The sequence below is a fragment of the Chenopodium quinoa genome, unplaced genomic scaffold (genome assembly GCF_001683475.1).
Source record: "Chenopodium quinoa cultivar QQ74 unplaced genomic scaffold, ASM168347v1, whole genome shotgun sequence".
NCBI lineage: Eukaryota > Viridiplantae > Streptophyta > Magnoliopsida > Caryophyllales > Amaranthaceae > Chenopodium > Chenopodium quinoa.
The window spans coordinates 11,036,521-11,060,593 of record NW_018745024.1 but is presented as its reverse complement, the minus strand read 5'-3'; the positions used below and the strand labels follow the sequence as shown (position 1 = coordinate 11,060,593).

Below are 24,073 nucleotides of genomic sequence, written 5' to 3'. Positions count from 1 at the left end.
GTTTCATGTCTCATGATGCTCATGACTGATTTGATTGAAAATTTCCCTGAAGAACCATCCTTCCAATATACTAAATTGCTCACATTAGGGTCAGCCCTCACCTCGTGATTTTGGATGAATTTGAGTGCCTCTTGCGGCAAGAATGGGGCAAAGATATTCCATCTCCATCCTTGACCCTCTTCCCACATTTCTTGTACCGTGGCACCTGCAATCTCTATTGGCAAAGGTTGAATAACCATGTCACTTAAGGGCTTATCCATCGCCCCCTTGTGATCCCAAAAAAGAGTACGGTTCCCATTACCAATTGCCATTCTAATCCCTTCACCAAGAAGTTTGGCATTCTCATTTATTCCGCTCCAAACATTCGAACTTCCCGCGTTAGGCTCAAACATATCTAAATCGCAACGACCTTTGCAATATTTTGCTCGTAATACCCTTGCCCAAAGAGAGTTCGGATCACTTAGCATTCTCCAACCGAGTTTAGTCAGAAAAGCAGAGTTTGCTTGTCTTGCGGAAAATATACCAACTCCCCCAAATTCTTTCGGCCTTTGTAAGCACTCCCAAGAAAGCAGATGAACCCTTTTCTTGTCTTCATTGCCATCCCACACAAATCGTCTTGTTTTTTTGTCAATACTATCACAAATTGAGCGTGGGATTTTAGCCGTTTGCATCGAATAGTATGACACAGTCGAAAGAGTGGATTTTGCAAGAGTGATACGCCCTGCTAGGGAGAGGTATTTCGATTTCCAGCCTGATAATCGTCAATCTATTTTCTCACATAGATGTCCAAAGGTGTCCTTTGTAACTCTACTTGTAAGGGTGGGCATCCCCAAGTACATGCCCAAGTCTGAAGTGATTTCCATTCCCAAGCTTTCGCCAATTTCTGTTTGCACATCCATCTCCACATTCTTAGAGGAGTAAGGAAGACTCGCTTTTTGCCCTGATGCATTGCAAAATCTGTCAAGGCATGCTCGAATAAGAGAGGCTTGTTCAACACTTGCTTCCGCAAACAGCACAATATCATCTGCGAAAAATAAATTCGAAAGAGTTGGCCCATCTCTACCTGCACGAATTGGTTTCCAATTCCCCATGATAATTGCTTCCTCAATAATTTGATAGAAGCGTTCCATACACATCACAAATAAATATGGCGATAAAGGTCTCCTTGTCGGATGCCACGACTTGGTTTAAAGCTCTTCGAAGGTTCCCCATTCCATAGAACTTGTAAAGAGGCCGTTGTGATACAATCCATGATAACCTCGATCATGTTTAAAGGGAAGTTCATTTGGAGCAAAGTGTCTCGTATGAAAGTCCAACGAAGCCTATCGTATGCTTTTTCGAAATCTATTTTGATGGCCATGTAACCTGTTGACCCTTGTTTTTTCCTCATGGTATGAAGCACTTCTTGCATAATGACAATATTATCCGAAATTTGTCTCCCAGGAACGAAGCTTGCTTGGGTATTCGAAATAAGGTGAGGGAGAACCATCTTGATACGATTTACTAGGACTTTAGTAATGATCTTGTAGGCAACATTACATAGTCCTATTGGTCGAAATTGAGAAGCTTGCTCCGGTTGATCAATCTTCGGGATCAAAGCAATGAATGTGTTATTTAAATTCTCCGAAGAAGCCTTACCCTCAAGAATCGGTAGAATTATATCATACACATTGTTGGCTACCAACTCCCAGTTTTTTTGGTAAAAAATAACCTGAAAACCGTCGGGACCAGGCACCTTCTGCGCTGCCATTTCCTTAATCACTTCATCCACTTCAAACTTCGAGTAATACTTTGTCAGCAAGCTCCAATCAGAGTTGGACAATTCAGGGAATATGTCTTGAGGAATATCCCATTGTCCATGGTTTCGATCCCCTTCCTCAGTAAAGAGTTTTGAGAAGTATTCTACCACGATATTTTGCACTTCACCTTTGTCATGTACCCACCTTCCTTCATTATCTTTCAAAGATACAACTTTATTTTTCCACCTACGAACAACCGTGCTTAGGTGGAAGAAAGTCGTATTTCTATCCCCGTCTTGAAGCCAAGTGATTCGAGACTTCTGGTACCAAAGAGTTTCTTCTCTGTTCAAGATTTCATCGAGCTCAAACACTACTTGAGTGTGTACTTCACTGGCTGACTGGTTTTGCTTGATGATTGGCTTGGGTGTTGGCTACTGAGATGGCTTCAAGGGACAATGGAAAATTCTCCTTTCCTACGTGTGACAAGGGCTTATTTTTGTTAAAGATATTATTATTATCTTTAATTTCTCTAAGGGGGAGATTATTATTTTCTTTTCTTGATATATTTTGGTGGGGATTTTCTTAGCTTTTGAATGATTTTGGGAAGAAGAGATATTATTCCCCTTAAAGATAGGAACAAATCCATCCTTTGGCAGGTTATCATGAACCATATCATCTCCTTCCATATTCTTTTCCTTATTACCCTCCTCTATATCCTCAACTTGATCTTCCAATAATGTAAACCTTGAACTCGAGCCCTTATTAAGGGCTGCATTCACGCTCAACTTGTTTCTTTCCAGATTGGCTTCAGAATTTTCCCCCAGATTTTCGCACCTCCTTGATTGACTTTGACTCCCATAACAGGATTTTTATCAACTTTAGTGTTTCTCTTTCGACCCGGTTTTTGAACCATCATCCATGACCCGAAATTCTCTGATTCCTCTGGTTTCGAGTTATGATTATGCATGGGGTTCTCATGGACCGTCATAGCATTAGCTTGAGTTTCCCCTTGAGCTGAAGGACAATCAACCTCTGCGTGTCCGAGCTTGCCACACTTGAAACAGATCATTCGAATGCCCTCGTATTGAACTCTCCAGATCCTCCCTTTTAACCAGAACTTGGATAACAATGGCTTTGACAGATCAATTTCCACACTAATCCTTGTGAATTGCCCCCGCTCTGCTTGAGCAGTAGTTTTGGTAAATTCGGGATGCGACCCAAGCCGTGAGAACTTTAATTGGGGCTTCATCAGGAATAAAATTTGGCGCCCATTTCCTTATAGTGAGATAATTATCATCAAGTAACCATGGCCCCTGAGTCAAAACATAGTTGTAGTCTGCTTTGTTTGTGAATCTTGCTATGTAGTAGTTACAACCTATGTCTGTTAGTGCCAATTCACCCTTGATGTTCCATTTCTTCTTCAATCGTCTCATTAGTCCCATATACCCTATCTTACCACTGAAAAGCTTTATGATCAAAGACGTCTTCCATGGTTGCCTCAACCTGGATTTTTCTTCTTTCGATAAGCTTATCACAGGACATCTTTCATCATTCAGAATTTCCTCAGGAATTACTTCATCATCTGAATCCTCCTCTAACTCATCCTCAAATTCATCATCAAGATCTACAATTGCAGCAGTTTGTTGATCCTTAGAATTCGAGGCCTCTCCTCTGATCATATCCCTAAAAGAGATAGAACCCTTATTCTGTATATCCATTGGTTGTTTCCCTAAAAGATTGATCCAATTTCAACAATTGAAGTGCACCCCATGTAAAATTTCTAGTGAAAAAAAGAATTACTTGGGTCACGAACAGTGGCATGGACAGTGTAACCACGATGAAGCAAGAGTTTAACAATCCATGAAGCAATGAAGCCAGTTGCTCCTGTTACACACACGACCTGCCCGTGTCCACTCATATTGCTCTTTGAATCCTGAATTCGCTATTTGAATTCTGAATTCTCAAGAACTGATATTTATAAGGTAATTAAGTAGCAGGTAAAAGCAATTTATTTGAACTAATCAAAATTGACAACACTAATTGAGAATAATAAGCAAAGTGTAATTGATATTGCTGGTAAAAGTAAAATTAGACACATAACATAGTTTATTCATATTGCTATTACTTTATTTAATGAGAACTATGAAGTATGTAGTAAGAGATGATGTAATATGTTGCAAATAAGACTGTGCATCCAGGTGCACATTGTTTGACTGTGTGGATTTTATTAAAGAAGAAGTAAGAAAATGCATGGAATTATAATGGCTCAAAGTTCCTAGCTGGTAAATGTGCTGGTCAAATTGGGTACAACATTTATTTTGAAACAAACAGAATGTAACACTACAAACCAATGTTATACACTCAGATTAAGACATAAATTCACCTCTTAGGGTGTGTTTGGTTTGATGTAAACTATTTTCATGAAAAATGATTTTTCCCTTATTTTACTTTGTTAGGTTTTTGAAGGGATGGAAAACAATTTTCCCAAGGGTGGAAAACGACTTCCTTTAAAAACGATGGAAAGCCACATTTTCCTCCCTCCTTACCTCCTTTTTACTTTTCTTCCATCCATCAACTTTTTACTCATATTTCAATTTTTTTTTATAACCTTTCTTGTAAGCAAACAAAGGAAAAAAAAAAAAAAAATTGCCATTGTGGTTTTTCTAGAATATATGGTTTTCATGAAAAATCATTTTTCATTGAAAATGTTTTACTTCAAACCAAACGGAGCCATAGAATTATGATCAAATAATGGTTTTCAGTACAGTGTAATGAGTTAACCCCCTACTGAGAATCAAATCTTGCAAAGCCCTTTTCCTTCAAGTTTTCAACCGTCCCTTTAAGAGTTTCTTTAAAGGGAGTATAGTCTATGCCCAAACTTTTTACTTTCTCTTTGGAAACCTGGTATGTTGGTGCAAAAGGCTTGTCATCTGCACACCTGAAAAAACGTCCACCAAGAGTTCAGGATAGCAGATGAAATTTAGAACTTGAAAGTAGGTAGATATCTATGAAAAGTGGAAAGAAACTCACTTATCCGGAAGTGAGAGTGAGGGGTAGAGTTCTTGCAAAATCCTCACGATCTCGGAATAATGAGCAACAGTTTCGACCAAAAGATACCTCCCAGAAGCTGAAGGGATCTCAAATGCTAAGATATGTGCAGTTGCCACATCCTTAACATGGACCAAACCAAAGGCTGCATTTGGAAATGTTTTTGCCCCTGTATAATATACAGAGAAAAACAAGAAACATGCGTAAGTTAATGCAGTAATGCTTACTTTTATTTAAGGACTATGTTGAGCCTTTTGGTTTTGATGGACAAATTGACAAACTCGACTAATGAATGTTTTGAGTCTTTGGTGAATAAAGGATTCAAGCAAAGTTCGTTCCGGAGTAGGAACTTGGATGCGGAGTAGCATTCTCTAAAAAGCCTCGTGCAAATCTCTCGTTCTAGTTTTAATTGTGAGCACTCAATATTATAAAGTCGGAAAGGAACTCAATGACTTATGTTAAAAAGACTACTGGAATAAAAGTTAGTTTTAAAAGATAATTTCTTAAAGAAAAGATAATTTGTAAAAGTTTTAATAAAGATAATTATCGAAGATAATTATCTAGTTGTTTTAATAAATAATAAATTTATCTTTTCAAATAAAATCTTTTTAAACAAACTTTTGATAATCTTTTTAAACAAATATTTGATAAAGATAGCAAGCGGTTTTTCTGTGTGAAAATCTTTATACGGCTAATAATTATCAAGTTGATTAAGATAGTGGACTAATTAGATAAGGCTAGGAAACCTCTTCATGATTACCATCTGTCAAGATAACTCCACAAGTTGTTAGTGGGTTGTTGGCATGTGGACGTGATTATAGTGGAGGTTAATGACTAAGCCTTCTCTATAAATACTCGTGCAAACTATCTCAGAAAAACATAACTCTTAAGCATAAAAATTCCAGTAGCCATCTAATAACATAAAGAGAGTTATTTTCCTTCATATATTCTTGAGTGCAATAGGTATTTGTAATCACATATTGTATTCAAGTACTTTGGGGTTGGGATTGTGAGTTTGTAAGGTGAGGTTAAGGAAGCTTCGTTGCTGAAGTCTTCTGTGAGAGTTGGGAACTAGTTCCTAATTTGGGGAACTTGTTAACGGGTTTGAATCTTCACTTGTACAGAGTTTGATTACATAGTGGAAATTTAGAAAAGCCTATATCTTCTCTCGTCATTATTTCATTTAGTTAAATTCCGCAAAAAGTTTTTAGATTTCACCTCAAATACAATTCACCCCCCCTCTTGTATTAGCCAGTTAGACTTTCAGTTGGTATCAGAGCGGGAACTCAGAACACGCAGGCAACCCTGTTGAGTAAGTTCCTGGAAAATGGCTTACACAGAGGAAAAGGAATTCGGGAGTACATCCATTCAAAGGCCTCCATACTTCAACGGCAAATTTTATCCTTATTGGAAGGATAAGATGGAAATCTTTATCCAAGCAGAGAATTATCAGGTATGGCGGATTATACAAGTAGGAGATTACGAAATTACGAAAACGAATGCTAATAATGAGGTAATCCCTAAACCTATGGATGAGTATGAAAAAACTGATTTTGAAAAACTTGAAATGAATGCTACTGCCAAAAAATTTTTAATTTGGGGACTTGGACCCGATGAACATACTCGTGTCAAAGGGTGCAAGTCCGCAAAGGAAATTTGGGATCTTCTGGAAGTTACACATGAAGGAACGTCAGATGTTAAACGTTCCAAAATAGACATTCTTTTGTCTCAGTATGAGCGCTTTGAAATGGGAAACAAAGAATCCATTAAAGACATGTTTACTCGATTTAAAAGTATTACTAACGAACTAACGTGTCTTGGCAAGATAATTCCTATAGATGAGCAGGTCAGAAAAGTCTTAAGAAGTCTTCCAGACAATGACAGATGGAGAGCAAAGGTCGCAGCGGTGCAAGAATCAAAAGACTTCACCAAGTTCAATCTGGAACAGCTTGCGGGTTCCCTCATTACTCACGAGATCCAGTCGAACAATCGGACTCAGGAGACTGTCAAAAGTCAAGGGCTAGCATTAAGAGCTAATGAAGAATCCGAAGAGAAGTCTGACATCGATGAAGAAGAAGCTGCAATGTTGGTGAGAAGGCTGAAAAAATTCTACCGTAACAACAAGTTTTTAGACAAGAAGAAAGGATACAGTAAAAGAAATCAGGAACCCAAAGCCAAGTCTTCTTGTCACAAATGTGGAAGCACCAACCACTTCATCAAAGAGTGTCCATTATGGGAATCTGAGAAAGGCAAGGGAAAAGAAACTGATCAAAGCAGAAATTCCAAGCCTAACTTTTCTAAAACAAATTTCAGGAAAGCAATGATTTCAACGTGGGGAGAATCGAGTTCCGAAGAAGAGGAACAGGAACACACAGACGATGAAGTAGCCAATCTCTGTCTAATGGCAAAGCATGATGATGAGGTAGTCATTCAACCTAGTTATTTGAAATCTCTCTCAAAGGATAAATTAATCTCTTTATTGTTAGAAACCTTAGATGAATATAAAGAATTATGTGCAAAACTAAGGCAAGCCGAAAAGGCAACTGGAATTTGTAGAGATCATGTTAAGTATCTGAATAGCTTAAGAAATGATGTTCAAGGCAGATTCTTTGAATTGTTAGATAAAAATATTATGCTAAAAGAATCCCTTGAAAGAGTCAAGAGTGAGAATATCATGCTGAATATTGAATTGACTCAATATAAAATGTTGTGTACTAACATTGATTCTTGCAGGTCTACTGAAGTTCCTTTAATCATGTTTAATAATGAACTAGAGCATGTTAAGAAAGAGATAAAGGAAACCAATGATAAAAATGAGAAACTAGAAAAGGACCTAGAAATTGCAAGAAAAAGTAAAAATACAGCAAGCACGGGTGTTCCCAAGTGGGTAAAGGAAGCTCAGACAAAAAGAACAGAAGGTCTAGGCTATGTTCATAAGAAGAAGTCCACTGGAAAGAAAAAGAAATATGTGAACTTACCTAGTGAGACCGTTTGTTCTTTTTGTGGTAAAAAGGAACATCGCAGTGAAGAATGTACTAAGAAAGCAAATCTGTACAATAAGAATGTGAACTATGTTTGGCAGAAGAAATCTGATTTAAATGTGTCAACACAGGAACCCATGAATGAAAGGGTTCCTGCTACTAACCCTTAATTTCTTTTGCAGGTCGCAGTGAGGGGGAACAACCAGTGGTACCTCGATAGCGGTTGTTCTAAGCACATGACAGGAGATGAATCCAGATTTCTCTCACTGACGGCCTATACAGGGGGAACAGTGACCTTTGGAGACAATAAGAAAGGCAACATTGTTGCTGTTGGCAAAGTAGGAAGGTCAAGTTCCCATGCAATTGACAATGTATTTTTAGTCAAGGGTTTGAAGCATAATCTACTCAGTATTTCTCAGTTTTGTGATAAAGGAAACTCTGTAAGCTTTTCTTCTGAAAAATGCAAAATCATCAACAATAACACTGGTAAAATCGTTTTGGAAGGAACTCGTAAAGGGAACACATATACCGTGGACCTTAACAAAGTTCCAAAATACAATCTATCTTGTTTAAGTGTTATTGAGGATGATCCACTTCTATGGCATAAACGTTTTGGACATGCTAGTCTTTCATTGCTTGACAAATTAAGGTCAAAGGACTTGGTAATCGGATTACCTTCTATCAAATTCCTAAATGACAAAGTTTGTGAAGCCTGCATCAAAGGAAAGCATGTTCGATCATCATTTAAATCAAAGAAAATGGTAAGCACCACAAAACCATTGGAACTCATTCATATGGATTTGTGTGGCCCCGTTAGAATTCAAAGTAGAAGTGGAAAAAGATATGTCTTAGTTCTTGTGGATGATTATTCTAGATTTACATGGGTCATATTCTTACATAGTAAAGATGAAACTTTTGATATGTTTATGACTTTCTTGAAAAAGACACAAAAATCAATAGGTAATCAACTTATTCATATGAGAACTGACCATGGTACGGAATTCGAAAATTCCAAGTTTGATGAATTTTGCAGAGAACAGGGAATAAGTCACAATTTCTCAGCGCCAAGAACACCACAACAAAATGGTGTGGTTGAGAGGAAGAACCGAACATTGGAAGACATGGCAAGAACAATGCTAATAGCAAGTGGGCTTCCAAGGAATTTTTGGGCAGAAGCCGTCAACACAGCATGCTATATCGTCAACCGAGCCATGCTCAGACCAATGTTGGACAAGACACCTTATGAATTGTTAAAAGGGAGAAAACCTAATATTGCTCATTTAAGAGCTTTTGGATGCAAGTGTTTTGTTCACAATAATGATAAAAGAAATCTTGGAAAATTTGATGAAAGGAGTGATGAAGCAGTCTTTTTAGGATATGCATCTAATAGTAAAGCTTATAGAGTTTACAATAAGAGGACTATGTGTGTAGAAGAAAGTATACATGTGATTTTTGATGAAACTAATAATTATGAATGTGTACAGGAATATGAAGATGGAGATTTCGAAATTGGTCTCACTCGTTCAACAGACCAAGATGAAGAATTAACTCCCAAAAAGCAGCCTGTTCGAATTACTGAAAATGCTGATAAGGAACCTACTGAAGTTCCAAACAATACTGAAGCCTCTGATCAAAATACAGAAGAAACAGAAAATACAGAAGGCGAAGCAAATGCAGAAGCAGAACACCATGAAGAAATGGAAGAAAGAGCAACTCAAAATAACACTTTTATACCAGCTCAATCATTCCAACCAAAGCCATGGAAACATCAAAGGTCACACCCCCTGGATAAAATTATAAGTGACCTAAGCAAGGGAACTCAGACGAGATCCCAACTGAAAAATTTTTGTGCATTCAATGCCTTCCTATCAACACTGGAACCTCGAAATCACAAAGAAGCTTTGGAAGATGCTGATTGGATTGTTGCCATGCAAGAGGAATTAAATGAATTCGAAAGAAACAAAGTGTGGCACCTTGAACCTAAACCAAAGAATCAAAAGGTTATTGGTCTCAAATGGGTATACAGGAATAAGCTAGATGAACATGGCACAATTGTAAGGAACAAGGCAAGATTGGTTGTTAAAGGCTACAATCAGCAGGAAGGTATCGATTTTGAGGAGACTTTTGCTCCTGTAGCTAGATTAGAAGCAATTCGTATTTTAATTGCATTTGCTGCATTTATGGGTTTTAAACTTTATCAAATGGACGTCAAATGTGCTTTTTTAAATGGTTTTTTAAAGGAAGACGTCTATGTTGAACAACCACCTGGATTTGAGGATCCAAACTTTCCTAACCATGTTTTTAAGCTCGATAAAGCACTGTATGGATTAAAACAAGCTCCAAGAGCATGGTATGAAAGACTTTCAAAATTCCTTTTACAAAATGATTTTAAAAGAGGAAAAGTTGACAAAACTTTGTTCTTAAAATCAAAAGGAACTCATTTATTAATTGTACAAATTTATGTTGATGATATTATTTTTGGTGCAACTAATGAATCCTTGTGCAAGTACTTTGCTGATTTAATGAGCAGTGAGTTTGAGATGAGCATGATGGGGGAACTCAACTTCTTCCTTGGGCTCCAAATTAAGCAAACTAACGAAGGAATAATGATCCATCAGCAGAAATATGTGAAGGAGTTATTAAAAAAATACAGTATGGAAAGCACAAAGATAAACCACACTCCCATGGGAACAACCACAAGGTTGGACCAAGACCCCAAGGGAACTCGTGTGGATCAAACAAAATACAGAGGTATGATTGGTTCCTTGTTATATCTAACTGCTAGCAGACCTGACATTTCGTTTAGTGTAGGTCTTTGTGCAAGATTTCAATCGGATCCAAAGGAATCGCATCTAACAGCCGTCAAAAGGATTCTACGATACTTAAAAGGGACGGAAGACTTGTGTCTGTTCTATCCAAAAAGTGACTCGTTTGACCTAAGAGGATATGCTGATGCTGACTATGCAGGAGATTTGGTAAATCGTAAAAGCACGTCAGGTATGGTCCAATTCTTAGGCTCTTGCATGGTCTCTTGGAGTTCCAAGAAACAAAACACTGTTGCTCTATCCACTGCCGAAGCAGAATATGTGGCTGCTGCTGCATGCTGCTCTCAATTGCTATGGATAAAACAACAGTTGCGTGACTATGGCATTATTTTAGAGTGCGTTCCTATTCATTGTGATAACACAAGTGCCATTTGCATTTCTAAAGATCCAGTACAACACTCTAAAGTTAAGCATATACATGTAAGGCATCACTTTTTGAAAGATAATGTTGAAAAGGGCTTAATTAAGCTAGATTTTATTTCTACTGAATTTCAAATTGCTGACATTTTAACTAAGCCTTTAAGCAGAGACAAGTTTGAAAAGATGCGTGTGGAATTGGGGATGCTACGGCTCAAGTGACTTTTGTTTGGAACCCCTAAGGTAAAATCGGATGTAACTAACGATGCTATGCTCAATCTTGTGTGCATAACACAGCTGAAATTACCCAGGGGAAAGATTTGTGAAGTATTGAAAAGTCACGTATACATACTCTTAATATGTTAAAAATATTGAGCCATGTTGTTTCAAGTTCCCTTTTCATCATTCTTTACTCTCTGTATCATGATCACGTAAATTATCATCATAATTTACAATCAATTTGCTCTTATTTATCTTTTTCATTTTTTATCTGTTTTTCTTCTTGTTATTTTCTTTCTTATCTTTTATTTCTGTCTTATTTTTTATTCTTATCTTTTTCCTTCCTTATTTTTTCATGATCAATTTTTCTATTCCTCATAAAATTCAAAAATACAAAAAGATTTTTTTTCACGTAAGATAAGGAGCTAACATATTCACTACTCCTTAACTTCCGTATTTTTATCTATCTTATTATTGTGATACGTTTGAAAGATGCAATTATTACATCCTATTAAACCCATACTACCCCTAAAACTACCCTACTACCTTACCATACAAACCGTCACTTTTTCTCACCCTTCCCAATTAAATTTTTTCTTTAACACTCCACCTTCACCCATCAAATCAATTAAACTCCCCATAAACTTCCATAACCGGCCTCACTCTCTCTCCTCCCTATTCGCACTATTCATCTTCTCCTTCCTTTCAATTCATCCTCATAACCATGAAAACCAACCTAACCTCAACCCCGAAACAACCAAAAACCCGGAAGCCTTCCTCTGTTGGCGGCTCCCCTGAACCAGTCCCACTTGCCGTTGTTCACCCTCAAGCTTCGACAAAGAGAAAGGCTACAACCGTGAAAGGAGGTGACAGAAAGAGGCAAAGCTCTCAAAAGTCTCCATCTTGGAAATACACTCACGGTTATCACATCAATTATGACTGGTGTACGGCAAGTAAGTTCTCCGAATTCATCTCCTTAATTGATTATCAAGAATGGGTGCATTTGTTCCAAAATTGTTCTCACTATCCAATTTACCCTAAGCTTTTGTTTGAATTCAAAAATACTTTCAAACACAACAATGGTGTTTGCACGGCTACGGTCAAAGATACTCACATTCATTTTGATATTGCATATTTAGGGAACTTGTTTCAAGTCCCCACCTCTGGCTATAGTTCATACCTAAAACACAAGCAAATTGTGCAAATTGGGCATTATGATGAGAATAGGGTTATTAAATTTATCGGTGGAAACCCGAAAAGCAAGACTTCGCATCATAACATACTCACCCCTCTTCGCAAATTATTGTTCAATTTCACATGGAGAGGCATTGTTCCTCGTTTGCAAAAACGTAGCACAGTATCCCTACTAGATGCAACCATCATCTTTTGTCTTGCTCGGAAAATAAAAATAAACTTTCCAAAGTTGATGATTGAACATTTGGCTTTCTATGCAAATAAATCTACTATTCCATATGGATCTCTCCTCACTGTGTTGTTTAAGTCTTTTGAGATTGATGTTGAAAGAGAGTCACCCACTTATATTAAACCTGAGAACATTCTCTCGGAGCAATCTTTGCTTCACCTGAGCCTTAAACTTGAGAGTGGGACACTTACTTTCTTGACGAGAGGAAGTGAGGAGAAAAATCGTGGAAAAGGGAAAACACAGGTTGTAGAGGGAGATACAAGTGAGTCAGAAGAGGAGGAAAGTGAGTCTGAAAAAGAGGAAAATAAAGAAAAAGGAGAGGAAGAAAAAGGAGAGGAAGCAATTTCTGAGGGGGAACCTCAGGAGGCAGTTTCTGTGGAAGAAGAGGAGACTCAGAGTGAGGGGGAATCTAGCTCAGAAAGTGAGAGTCTCGACCTCCCTTATACAGGAGGACTAAGGCGGAGTAAGAGGAAAATTGTCAAACCTGCTACTTCTACTCTAAAGCCTGTGATCATTGAAGACATTAGCTCTTCTGATCACTCAGACCCTGATTTCACCCCTACACAAGTTCCTTTTGCCTCCGAGCCATCTCCTGTTCCTGCCTCTCCCACAAACCAAGCTAAACCCTCTTCCCCTCCTGTTTCACCAAAACAGACTTCTCCCTCTCCCTCCCCAGCTTTTCCTACATCACAGCCTACAGGCTTTGCTGCCTTCTCTGGAACAAATGCTTCTGTTTTTGATATTCAACAGGTGAAAGCAGAAATGGAGAAGCTGGTAAAGATGGTGTGCACAAAGCTGGAGGACATGGCAAAGCAGCTGGCTTCTCTTCAACGCCAAGTGCAGGCTGTGGCAGATGCTCAGGCAACCAGTTTTACTGGGATGGAGAACAAAGTTGATGCTGCTGAGAAGAACATACTGCACAGCACTCAGGAGATATTGGAGACGATTAACAGGGTGGCTTTTGAAGAGGTGGAGGAAGCTTCCAATGACCCCAAAACCCCAGCTGATGAACCTACTTACTCACCATAATTGCAATTTCAAACTTGTCACTTTTACTTCTTTTGTTTTTGCTTGTTCCATTCGGATTTCAGTTTGTAACTCATAACTTTTGCTACTCTTTCCTGCTTTTGATTTTCGTCTATGGGAACTTGGCTCGTATTTTTCATATGATTGTGTGTGTTTGCTGATGATTTAGTACCTAACTTATTTTTGCCTTGCATTATTTGAGCTCACTATTCCCTACGTAGTCTAGTGGGAGTATAGCAAAATGTTTTTTTCAATCTTTTGATAATGCCAAAAGGGGGAAAAAGACAAACTTCATGGCGGCTAAGGTGTTTACCAAGGAACTCACACATCGAAGGTACAAACTTTTGCTAAGTTCAGTTTTTAAAGTCTTTGTTAATTTTTCTTTTGCTCAGTTTTTTTAAAAAAAAAAAAAAAAAAAATAATAAAAAAAAAAAAACAAAAAAAAAAAAAAAAAAAAAAAAAAAAAATACTTTTTAATATTTTTCTAAGTTCTTTAATTGTTTTTTTGTTTTCATGCCTTACTTTAAATTTTTGTTGCATGCCTGGATGATTTTATTTACCTAAGTTTGTCAATGTTTGTCATCATCAAAAAGGGGGAATTTGTTGAGCCTTTTGGTTTTGATGGACAAATTGACAAACTCGACTAATGAATGTTTTGAGTCTTTGGTGAATAAAGGATTCAAGCAAAGTTCGTTCCGGAGTAGGAACTTGGATGCGGAGTAGCATTCTCTAAAAAGCCTCGTGCAAATCTCTCGTTCTAGTTTTAATTGTGAGCACTCAATATTATAAAGTCGGAAAGGAACTCAATGACTTATGTTAAAAAGACTACTGGAATAAAAGTTAGTTTTAAAAGATAATTTCTTAAAGAAAAGATAATTTGTAAAAGTTTTAATAAAGATAATTATCGAAGATAATTATCTAGTTGTTTTAATAAATAATAAATTTATCTTTTCAAATAAAATCTTTTTAAACAAACTTTTGATAATCTTTTTAAACAAATATTTGATAAAGATAGCAAGCGGTTTTTCTGTGTGAAAATCTTTATACGGCTAATAATTATCAAGTTGATTAAGATAGTGGACTAATTAGATAAGGCTAGGAAACCTCTTCATGATTACCATCTGTCAAGATAACTCCACAAGTTGTTAGTGGGTTGTTGGCATGTGGACGTGATTATAGTGGAGGTTAATGACTAAGCCTTCTCTATAAATACTCGTGCAAACTATCTCAGAAAAACATAACTCTTAAGCATAAAAATTCCAGTAGCCATCTAATAACATAAAGAGAGTTATTTTCCTTCATATATTCTTGAGTGCAATAGGTATTTGTAATCACATATTGTATTCAAGTACTTTGGGGTTGGGATTGTGAGTTTGTAAGGTGAGGTTAAGGAAGCTTCGTTGCTGAAGTCTTCTGTGAGAGTTGGGAACTAGTTCCTAATTTGGGGAACTTGTTAACGGGTTTGAATCTTCACTTGTACAGAGTTTGATTACATAGTGGAAATTTAGAAAAGCCTATATCTTCTCTCGTCATTATTTCATTTAGTTAAATTCCGCAAAAAGTTTTTAGATTTCACCTCAAATACAATTCACCCCCCCTCTTGTATTAGCCAGTTAGACTTTCAGACTAATAATAAACCACAATATTAAGAGATACACACCATTGATTAAGTTCAGAATTGGAGCAACAGTTGCATTAAGTGTTAGTTGCAACATGGGACCTATTACCATGCCTGGGTTCATTGAGATCAAGTCGATACTATTCTCTTTGGCAAATTTCCAGGCAGTATCTTCAGCCAAGGTCTTGGATATCGTATACCACATCTGCAACAGCCAAAGAGATCATATAAATCTATTACGGAGTATAAATGGGGGGGAGGGGGACTTTGACATAAAGGCCTCCAAAAGCTGGTGTATGTTCTTGCAAAAGAGAGGATGAAAAACATAAAAACAATCTAGGAGAGATTTAAACTGCATAAGGCATGAAAGAACTATATGATCAAGGAAGTCAAGCTTCACATGAACAAATCCCAGAATCCAATGTCTTTGAAAGATAACTGCGTAAATTTTTAAGCTAGTGCACTAAACAACATGAGAAATTAGTTTAACTTCAATATCCTACCCCTTCATATAACACGTTAATTCCCTTGAATGAGTACAGAGGGTAGACATACCATACTTGATTCCTTGCATAACTCTGTATCAGAAAACCAACTTTCATCGACAACAACCTCAGGAGCTCGAGGCTTTCCAGTAAATAAAACTGCAGACATTGAAGATGTCAAAACCACTCTTCTCACGGTAGAAAACTTTTTACAAGAGGTAAGAACGTTGAGTGTCCCCTTGATTGCTGGATCAAGCACATCAGCCTGCCAATTAGGAAGTATTTAGAAAAAATGAAGAGTAAATAGATGGAAATATTGAAAGTCACAACCATTAGTCACACCTTCATTTTTTATTACACATGGATGAAATCTTCGCAAATATGGAGTAGTCTATACCGAAGGAATGGTGTAGGGAAACCATGTACACCATGATCCTTTGTAAAACATAAGGAAGGACAATTACTTGTAAATTTGTAATAATGAAATTTCTTAATTATGTGAACCATACATATAAATTGAGCAATAGTTTTGTAATATCATGAACTGTTAACTTATAACTATTTTGTATTAAACTCAATTAGTGTTCATTCAGTCTGTCACTCTTCAAAGTGTTCTATAGCCCTTAAGCATGGTATAAAGAACAACCATCACCCTTTGGTATTATGTGAGGCGATTTAAATGTATGCAACCTCATCCTTTTAATAGCTCCATTTTCAAGTAATGATGCCAAGGATGAACACACAAACGTTATTAGTCCCCATGGTAAAAACTAACAAGTTACTTCTATAATCATTATACATTTTAAATCAAACCATGATAAGTGGACAAAAGATGGGTTATTACATTAAAAAGAAGAAAAAAAAATGAAAAATGTTGAGCCTTGAAAGTCAACCTTCTTATCCATAGAACACAAAAAAATCCCTCTATGAGCCCTTGGTTTGTTGGTAACATTATCTCAATTTGTCCACCCGGTGGCAAGTACGAGTCTCCTCCCCCTACTGGCCCACCGCATAATCAATCAATCAAAGTTTTAATCCCATAAGTGGGGTCGGCCACATGAACCAAAAGTAATTATTCTGTATAGTCATTCACAAAAATCTTCCTTCTCCATCCCTTACGATCAAATACCTCATTCTTATGCAAATCCACAAGAGAAAATACTTCCTCTACTTACCACTAATTGCCTAGCAGATTCTTGTTCAATGTTAAAGTCTTTTAACAAATGTTAATACTACATTTTTTTACTACTAGTAATAGATTAGATAAGTAAACATACTACAGTATAAGAAAATTCAGAAGAAATAAAAGTGAACCTGGGGATCATTAACAGTGAAAAGAACAGGAGAAGCAGTATGAAAAACACCATGACAACCAGAAATAGCAGAATCAAAAGAACCCTCTTCCATTAAATCTGCTTTAAAAAGATGAAGTCTTTCTTTTGCACCTTCTAACCCCAACAAATGTTCAACCTTTGTTTGATCATCTGAAAAAATAATTGAATCAATGAAATTATTAAGAAACATAAAATTCTACATTTCTAAAACAAAATTGAACAAGAAAGAACAATTAATCAATTAATTAATTAAAAGATTGGTCCAATTTCATCAATTATAGTGACACCCCAAATGAAAATTCCAAAAAAAAAAAAAAAGAGGGGAATTACTTGGGTTACGAACAGTGGCATGGACAGTATAACGACGAAGAAGCAAGAGTTTGACAAGCCATGAAGCGATGAAGCCAGATGCTCCTGTCACACACACAACCTGCCCGTGTCCACTCATCTCTCTCTTTGATTTCTGAATTCTCAAATGCTGATTAGTATGAACAAATGGAGTGTAAGAAATTGTTTTTTTTTTTTGGCACAAAGAGTATAAAAAATTAAGAACAACTACTTTATAAAAATGGTTTGCTGGTCCAATGTATGATAGAGACTGCCCCCATTCATACTCGTGATAAATGCGGGTTGTTCAAGCCGTAAATAACATGAACAGGTCCGTACATTGCAAAGTTGTCATGTGAAGTGGACTGATATGGGTACAACGCTGCATGAAGTAGAAATGAAGTTTTGAGATATCTTCAACAGAACGGGGCATGGAAATTACGGGGTGGGGCCATTGCAATAGTAAATTTGCAAATATGTGGTTCTAGCATTCTGGGTTTGTGTCTTAAACTTAGGATTGATAATGTTGATTGTATTACTTTTTAATTTTTAGGAAACGTTATTGTGATTTAATGATTTTGGCTCGAAGCAGTAACTAGTTGATGGAGTTGTGAAGTGATATATTAAGATTAAGTACTACCTCCGTTTTTTTTATGTGCAACTTTGGGACTAAAAACGGTTCACGAGGCAAAAGATTGAATGGTAAAAATTAGGAAAAGTAAGTGGGTTTAATTAAAGTAGAAGGAGAGAGAAAGTGTGGACCACACTTTATTTTGTTGGTGGGAAATTTTGGCAGAAAGTACAAAAGCCAAAATTTCCCCCAACAAACCCACCGAAAATTAAAGGAGGGAATAAAAGCATCCTCCATTGTCAACCAATAATTACAATCAATAATTACTAAGGCACTCCAGAACATAAACAGAGAAGCAATCAGAGATATGCTACTAACAAAGGTCATTCCAGCAATCATGTCAAAGTGGCCTGAAGGTCTGCCCAAGGATGTGGTCATCCAATGGGACAATGCAAGGCCTCACCAAGTTCCTACAGATGCTGAGTTTCTGGCAGCAACAACAGCTAATGGGTTTAACATTCAATTTGTTTTTCAGCCAGCTCAGTCCCCTGATTTGAATGTCCTTGACTTAGGGCTATTTAGGTCTATACAGTCTTTGCAATATCAGTCTTTTCCTAGGGACTTAGATGAGCTGGTTGCAAAGGTGAAAGAGTCTTATGACACATTCAACCCCCAGGTTAACAAGTACATCTGAGTTACATTGCAAAAATGTATGATTAAGATACTCAAGGCTGAAGGTGGTAACAAGTACAAAATACCACATATGAACAAAAAAAAGCTGGAAAACCTAGGCAATCTTCCAAATTTGGTAGAGGTTCAGAAGAAGGATGTATTGGAGGCTGTGGAGTACCTAAACACTATGTTTAGGCCAGCAAATCAAGGGACTCAAGAACTCACAAAAGATTTGGAGGTGGATGCAGATTAGGGGACTCTTTACAACAACCATGCAACACATGGACTGCCACACATAACCACTTCTCCTAGTAAGTTTTATTGGTTTTTTTTTTCCCAAAAACATTTTGAACAATCAAGTGGTTAGGTGTATTTTGTTGATTACAATTACCCAAACAAGTCAGGCAGTCTGAAGTAATGTCATTAGATTATAATATGGTCTTTTGTAAAGTTTTATGTTCATTACTCAAACATATTGTATTTTGTACCCACATTTTTAGTTGATTATGAATGACAAAGATAGACAATATATGTGGGCACTAAATCCATCAGAGGGTTATAATGTTGAATACCACACATATGCACAAGGGTACCTCAACAACAACAGCAACTTGCATGTTGATGGAGCAAATCACTTGTGCATATTGAAATTCATTAGAGTCCCTTCATCATGTGGATATGGGTAAGCAAAATAGCATGTCAAAGTAGGGGATTCTTTAATAAACAAGAAACAGAAGGCAACATCAGGGGATTCCTTTTAAGGGACTGACTAGGCAACAATGAACATGCACAAGACACCAGCCTCATCATTCATCAATCAAGTCCACACAGCTAGCACAGTGTACCCAAAGGAACTACAACACAATTAACATAACCAACAACCCAAGATGCAACCAGATGTACCAACACACACATGCAACCAGTAATTAATCTCCCAGATATAACATAACCATCAACCCAACATGCTATCAGGCCACAGGCCACAGATTCCCACAAAACAGCAGTAAGCTAAATAGCACATCAAAGTAGGGGGCTCTTTAATAAACAAGAAAATAAGGCAACATCAGGAGATTTAGGTTAGGGGACTGTCTAGGCAACAATGAACATGCACAAGACACCAGCCTCATCATTCACCAATCAAGTCCACACAGCCAGCACAGTGTACCCCAAGGAACTACAACACAATTAACATAACCAACAACCCAAGATGCAACGAGATGTACCAACACACACATGCAACCAGCAATTAATCTCCCAGATATAACATAACCACCAACCCAACATGCTATCAGATCCAGGCCACAGGCCACAGATTCCCACAAAACAGCAGTAAGCTAAATAGCATATCAAAGTAGGGGGCTCTTTAATAAACAAGAAACATAAGGCAACATCAGGGGATTTAGGTTAGGGGACTGTCTAGGCAACAATGAACATGCACAAGACACCAACCTCATCATTCACCAATCAAGTCCACACAGCCAGCACAGTGTACCCCAAGGAACTACAACACAATTAACATAACCAACAACCCAAGATGCAGCCAGATGTACCAACACACACATGCAACCAGCAATTAATCTCCCAGATATAACATAACCACCAACCCAACATGCTATCAGATCCAGGCCACAGGCCACAAATTCCCACAAAACAGCAGTAAGCTAAATAGCATATCAAAGTAGGGGGCTCTTTAATAAACAACAAACATAAGGCAACATCAGGGGACTCCTTTTAAGGGACTCAGTAGGCAACAATGAACATGCAGAAGATCAACACAAAAATACAAATAAACCCTAACATTTAACATAATCAACAACCCACCAATAAACAACAACGAGTCAAAGTTACCCATAACAGCAAACCCTTAGCATCCAGCGTATATCAACACAACAAACAACCCATCATGAAACCACAACCAGTCAAACAATCCCGCAATAAACAGTGAAACCCTAGTTTCAGCCATAGATCAACCGGCACAAAAATTAGGACTCTTTTAAAATTTAAAAAATTTAAAAAAATTAGGAATAGGAATCGTTACGCAAGGCTCAGGGCTCAGCCTCCTCATCAGAGGACAGCACCACGAGGCCGGCCTCCGGCAAATCAGCCAACCCGCGCATACGCCTCATCGCCACCACTGCAGCCTTCCTCTTTCGCCAAAGCTTCGGAGGAGGCCTGGAAACCTTAGATCCGCGCTTGGGGGGGGGGGAGGGCGCAACACTGACCTCCACAGAATCGGACTCCAGATCTACATCTTTAACCTCAAAATCAATTTTTTTTTTGGCATGGGAGTCACCTTCACCCTCCTCTTTGTTCGTCTTCTCCCCCTCGTCGATATTTTTCAGGACTTCCCCCAAAGTTTTGAAAGTCGTTGGAGAACAGCAACTTGGGCCTTCCTCAGAGTTGTAAAGGCGGCGAGGAAAATCATTGCCCCGGTTGATGTCGTTAATGAGGGACTTGATAAACTTAGCCTCACTCTGTGAATCTGTGCCAATATAGGCGTCAATAAGTGGATCTAGGTCATGTAACGGAATTGTAACGTCTGGATGCCTCTCGAAAGGGGAGGGAAAGGGGGAAGACATGATTGTGGGACTCTGAATTTTTTTGGAAAGAGGCGAAGGAAACGAAGAAGACGAAGAACAAGAAAAGGAAGAAACTGATCTAGGGTTCTATAGAATTCTCTAGATCAGTTTAGAAAAGGTGGTTGGGAAGATGTAGAGTTGTGTCGTTTGGGGGGTAAATTGGAGGGAGTAATTAGGTTAGGTTAATTTAGGTGTGTTAAATTAAGTTAGGGTTATGGGTAATGAGGGGTAAAAGTAAGATGATTAAATTTTTTAAGTGGGGGTAATATAGTAAATTCAAGGGTTTTTATTTACCAAAAATGGAATGAAAAAGGAAAGTTGCACATAATAGTGAACGGACTAAAATGGCAAAAGTTGCACATAAAAAAAAAACGGAGGTAGTATATAGTTTATCTACTATAGTTGGCCTATTTGGCAAATTCCATTTAGATCAACCAATCTTGAGAGGGGGTAGAAGAATATGTTCTTAGTGATTTGGAAAGTATAAGGTTTCAGAAGGTAGAGAAGTCCCTGGCTGCTGGCTTCGATTCTACCCAGCCGCGGCCTTATTACTTTGAGGGGATATTTTATTTCTCTAAAGAAATTACTATGGTAGAGATTGTTGGTGGGACTTTTGAATTTTGATGGTAAATATTAAGAAAATCTTGTTTAGGTTCTATTGGATGGGATCAAGACTAGTATAGATGCTAATTTAAAGGATTATTTATGAATATGTATCGAGTCATATAGGAGAATGTGGTATCATGGTTGATACTCCAATTTAGCATGATACAATTGTTAAGTTATTCCATAGCTTGTAGAGGATGAAATTATTACAATGGATGTTTGCCTAGCTTGATGACTTGTACAAACTTAATCACCAACTCTTTGACAATACTACTACCTCCGTTACAGGTTATGTGCAACGATTAGACATTTTTCCTCGCTCTCTGCTTTAAGTCAAATCGTTGCACATAACCTGTAACGGAGGTAGTATTATTACTTGATGACTTGTAAACTTAATCACCCTTCAAAGACAATGTGAGATTGGTACTATATGATATGATATTACTTGCCTTGAGATTGGTAAAGCTTAACCCACCATGGAACCATTTTCAATATGTATTGCAAGTTATATCGTGAATGAATTGGGAAGGTGCAGAGAGTCAGAGATCATCAAATGATCTCACTCTTTTCTCTTTCTCACAAAAATGGAAACACATTACTGCATGTTGTCTACTTGTCTTTGATTGAAGTTATCAAATTTCCTAAGGTTCTGAATAATTTTTATATACCTTTTGAAATTTTATCAAATTGTACTCGTATAACTGGATTCATAATTGGTTATCTTGGTCCTCTTTCCCTAGAAAGGGCACAAACTTCCGAGCTGTGACATGTTGTTAATGATAAAATCAGAAAATAATGTTTAAAATGTTATATTTGTTAATAATGTGAAGACTAATGTGACTTCTTCTGATTAGGGATGACAACGGGTCGGATTCGGATCGGGTGGAGCTTCACCCGCATCCATCCGCTACCTCCATCCACTCCACCCGATCCACCCACCACCCGCTAACCCCATCATCCACATCCGATCCACCCATCATCCGCGGGTGAAACGGGTGGATCGGATGATAAACGGGTGAAGATTAAACTTGTGTTATGAAATTAAACAAAAAAAAATGATGCTAAGTAATTCCTATTGTGCCATCTAAATCGGCATTGCAAAAATTAAAAAAAAATATAGCACTAGCAATTTAGCATTACAAGATCAATTACTAGTACCACCAACTATGAAATACATGAACTATTGATATGATTAAGTTAAATAAGTGATCTGTGATGCCATTTTCCCTTCAAAAATTCATGAAATTAATGAACTTAATCGCATAAGAGGAGTCGCCGCCTCGCCCAAGAGGAGTGTGAGACGTTCGGGTGAGAAGTTGCCGGTAAAAATGGAATATTTGGTGGTGAGTAGAGAGTGTGAGGAACTAAAGAAGGAGAGAGACTGTTAGGAGGACTTGAGAGTTGAGAATGGATATGTGCGGCTAGCTGTATGTAGTATGTACATTAGATTAGGGTTTTTTAAAAAAGTTTTGTATTTTTTTTTATATAAAAATAAATGGGTGGATGATAAGCGGGTGATGGATCGGGTGACGGATGACTTAAAGCTCCACCCGAATCCGATCTGATCCGTCACCCGTTTCATCCACCACCCGCCTTCCATCCATTTAAGTCGGGTTTTCATCCATTTAATTTAAGCGGGTGGAGCGGGTTAATGGATATCCATATAAAATTGTCATCCTTATTTCTGATTTTATATTAGAGGGATCTCTTTTGATGTATCTCAGATGTTTGAAAGATTAATTGGCACAAAGGGCGTCTAATAAGTAATAACAACAGATTCATCCCAGAGTCAGTTTTAATGAGCCGATGAATAATGCATTATGATCATCTTTTTTTTTTTTTTAATGCTTTTTGCAGTCTATCTCTAAGGTCCACATATATTAGAAGGGGGGCGCCGATGAGCATAAGGTGAAGGGGCTCCCAAAATTGGGAGGGGGCTGTCGATGAGCACAAGGTGAAAGGGGTTGCTGAAATTGGAAAGGGGAAGGATCCGAAGGAGATGAATTTTAGAAGTATAAATCTATGTTATCTGATCTTCAAATATTACATATTACATGTATAAATGTTAATCAAATTATAAGGATGAATAGTGTTTTTGTTTGGATTTAATAATTTAATATAAGGATGAATTGTGTTTTTGTTTAGATTAATTAATTTAATTTTTACAAAAATCAAATTAAATTAGCTAATTTTTTTTCCACTTTCTTGAGACCAAAGAGACTCACTAAGTTAAATAGGCGATCTCAGCATTCTGAAAAAAAAA

General features: G+C 37.4%; 1 protein-coding gene across 1 annotated transcript; it reads right to left on the bottom strand.

Annotated features, from left to right (window-relative positions):
- Positions 1–3,944: 3,944 nt before the first annotated feature.
- Positions 3,945–17,632, bottom strand: LOC110708667 (cinnamoyl-CoA reductase 1-like). Its single transcript, XM_021886857.1, has 6 exons — positions 17,386–17,632; positions 17,036–17,205; positions 15,792–15,986; positions 15,279–15,441; positions 4,770–4,956; positions 3,945–4,677 (listed from the first exon to the last, which is right to left on the bottom strand). The coding sequence occupies exons 1-6, from the start codon at positions 17,501–17,503 to the stop codon at positions 4,524–4,526; spliced, it is 987 nt and encodes a 328-aa protein (XP_021742549.1). The 5' UTR covers positions 17,504–17,632; the 3' UTR covers positions 3,945–4,523.
- Between the last annotated feature and the right edge of the window lie 6,441 nt (positions 17,633–24,073).

Coding starts and splice junctions, on each gene's coding strand:
- LOC110708667 (XM_021886857.1), bottom strand. CDS start 17,503: ATGAGTGGACACGGGCAGGTTGTGTGTGTGACAGGAGCATCTGGCTTC. Junction 17,206..17,385: donor TGCCACTGTTCGTAACCCAA/GTAATTCCCCTC, acceptor TTATTTTTTCAG/ATGATCAAACAAAGGTTGAA. Junction 15,987..17,035: donor TCACTGTTAATGATCCCCAG/GTTCACTTTTAT, acceptor CCTAATTGGCAG/GCTGATGTGCTTGATCCAGC.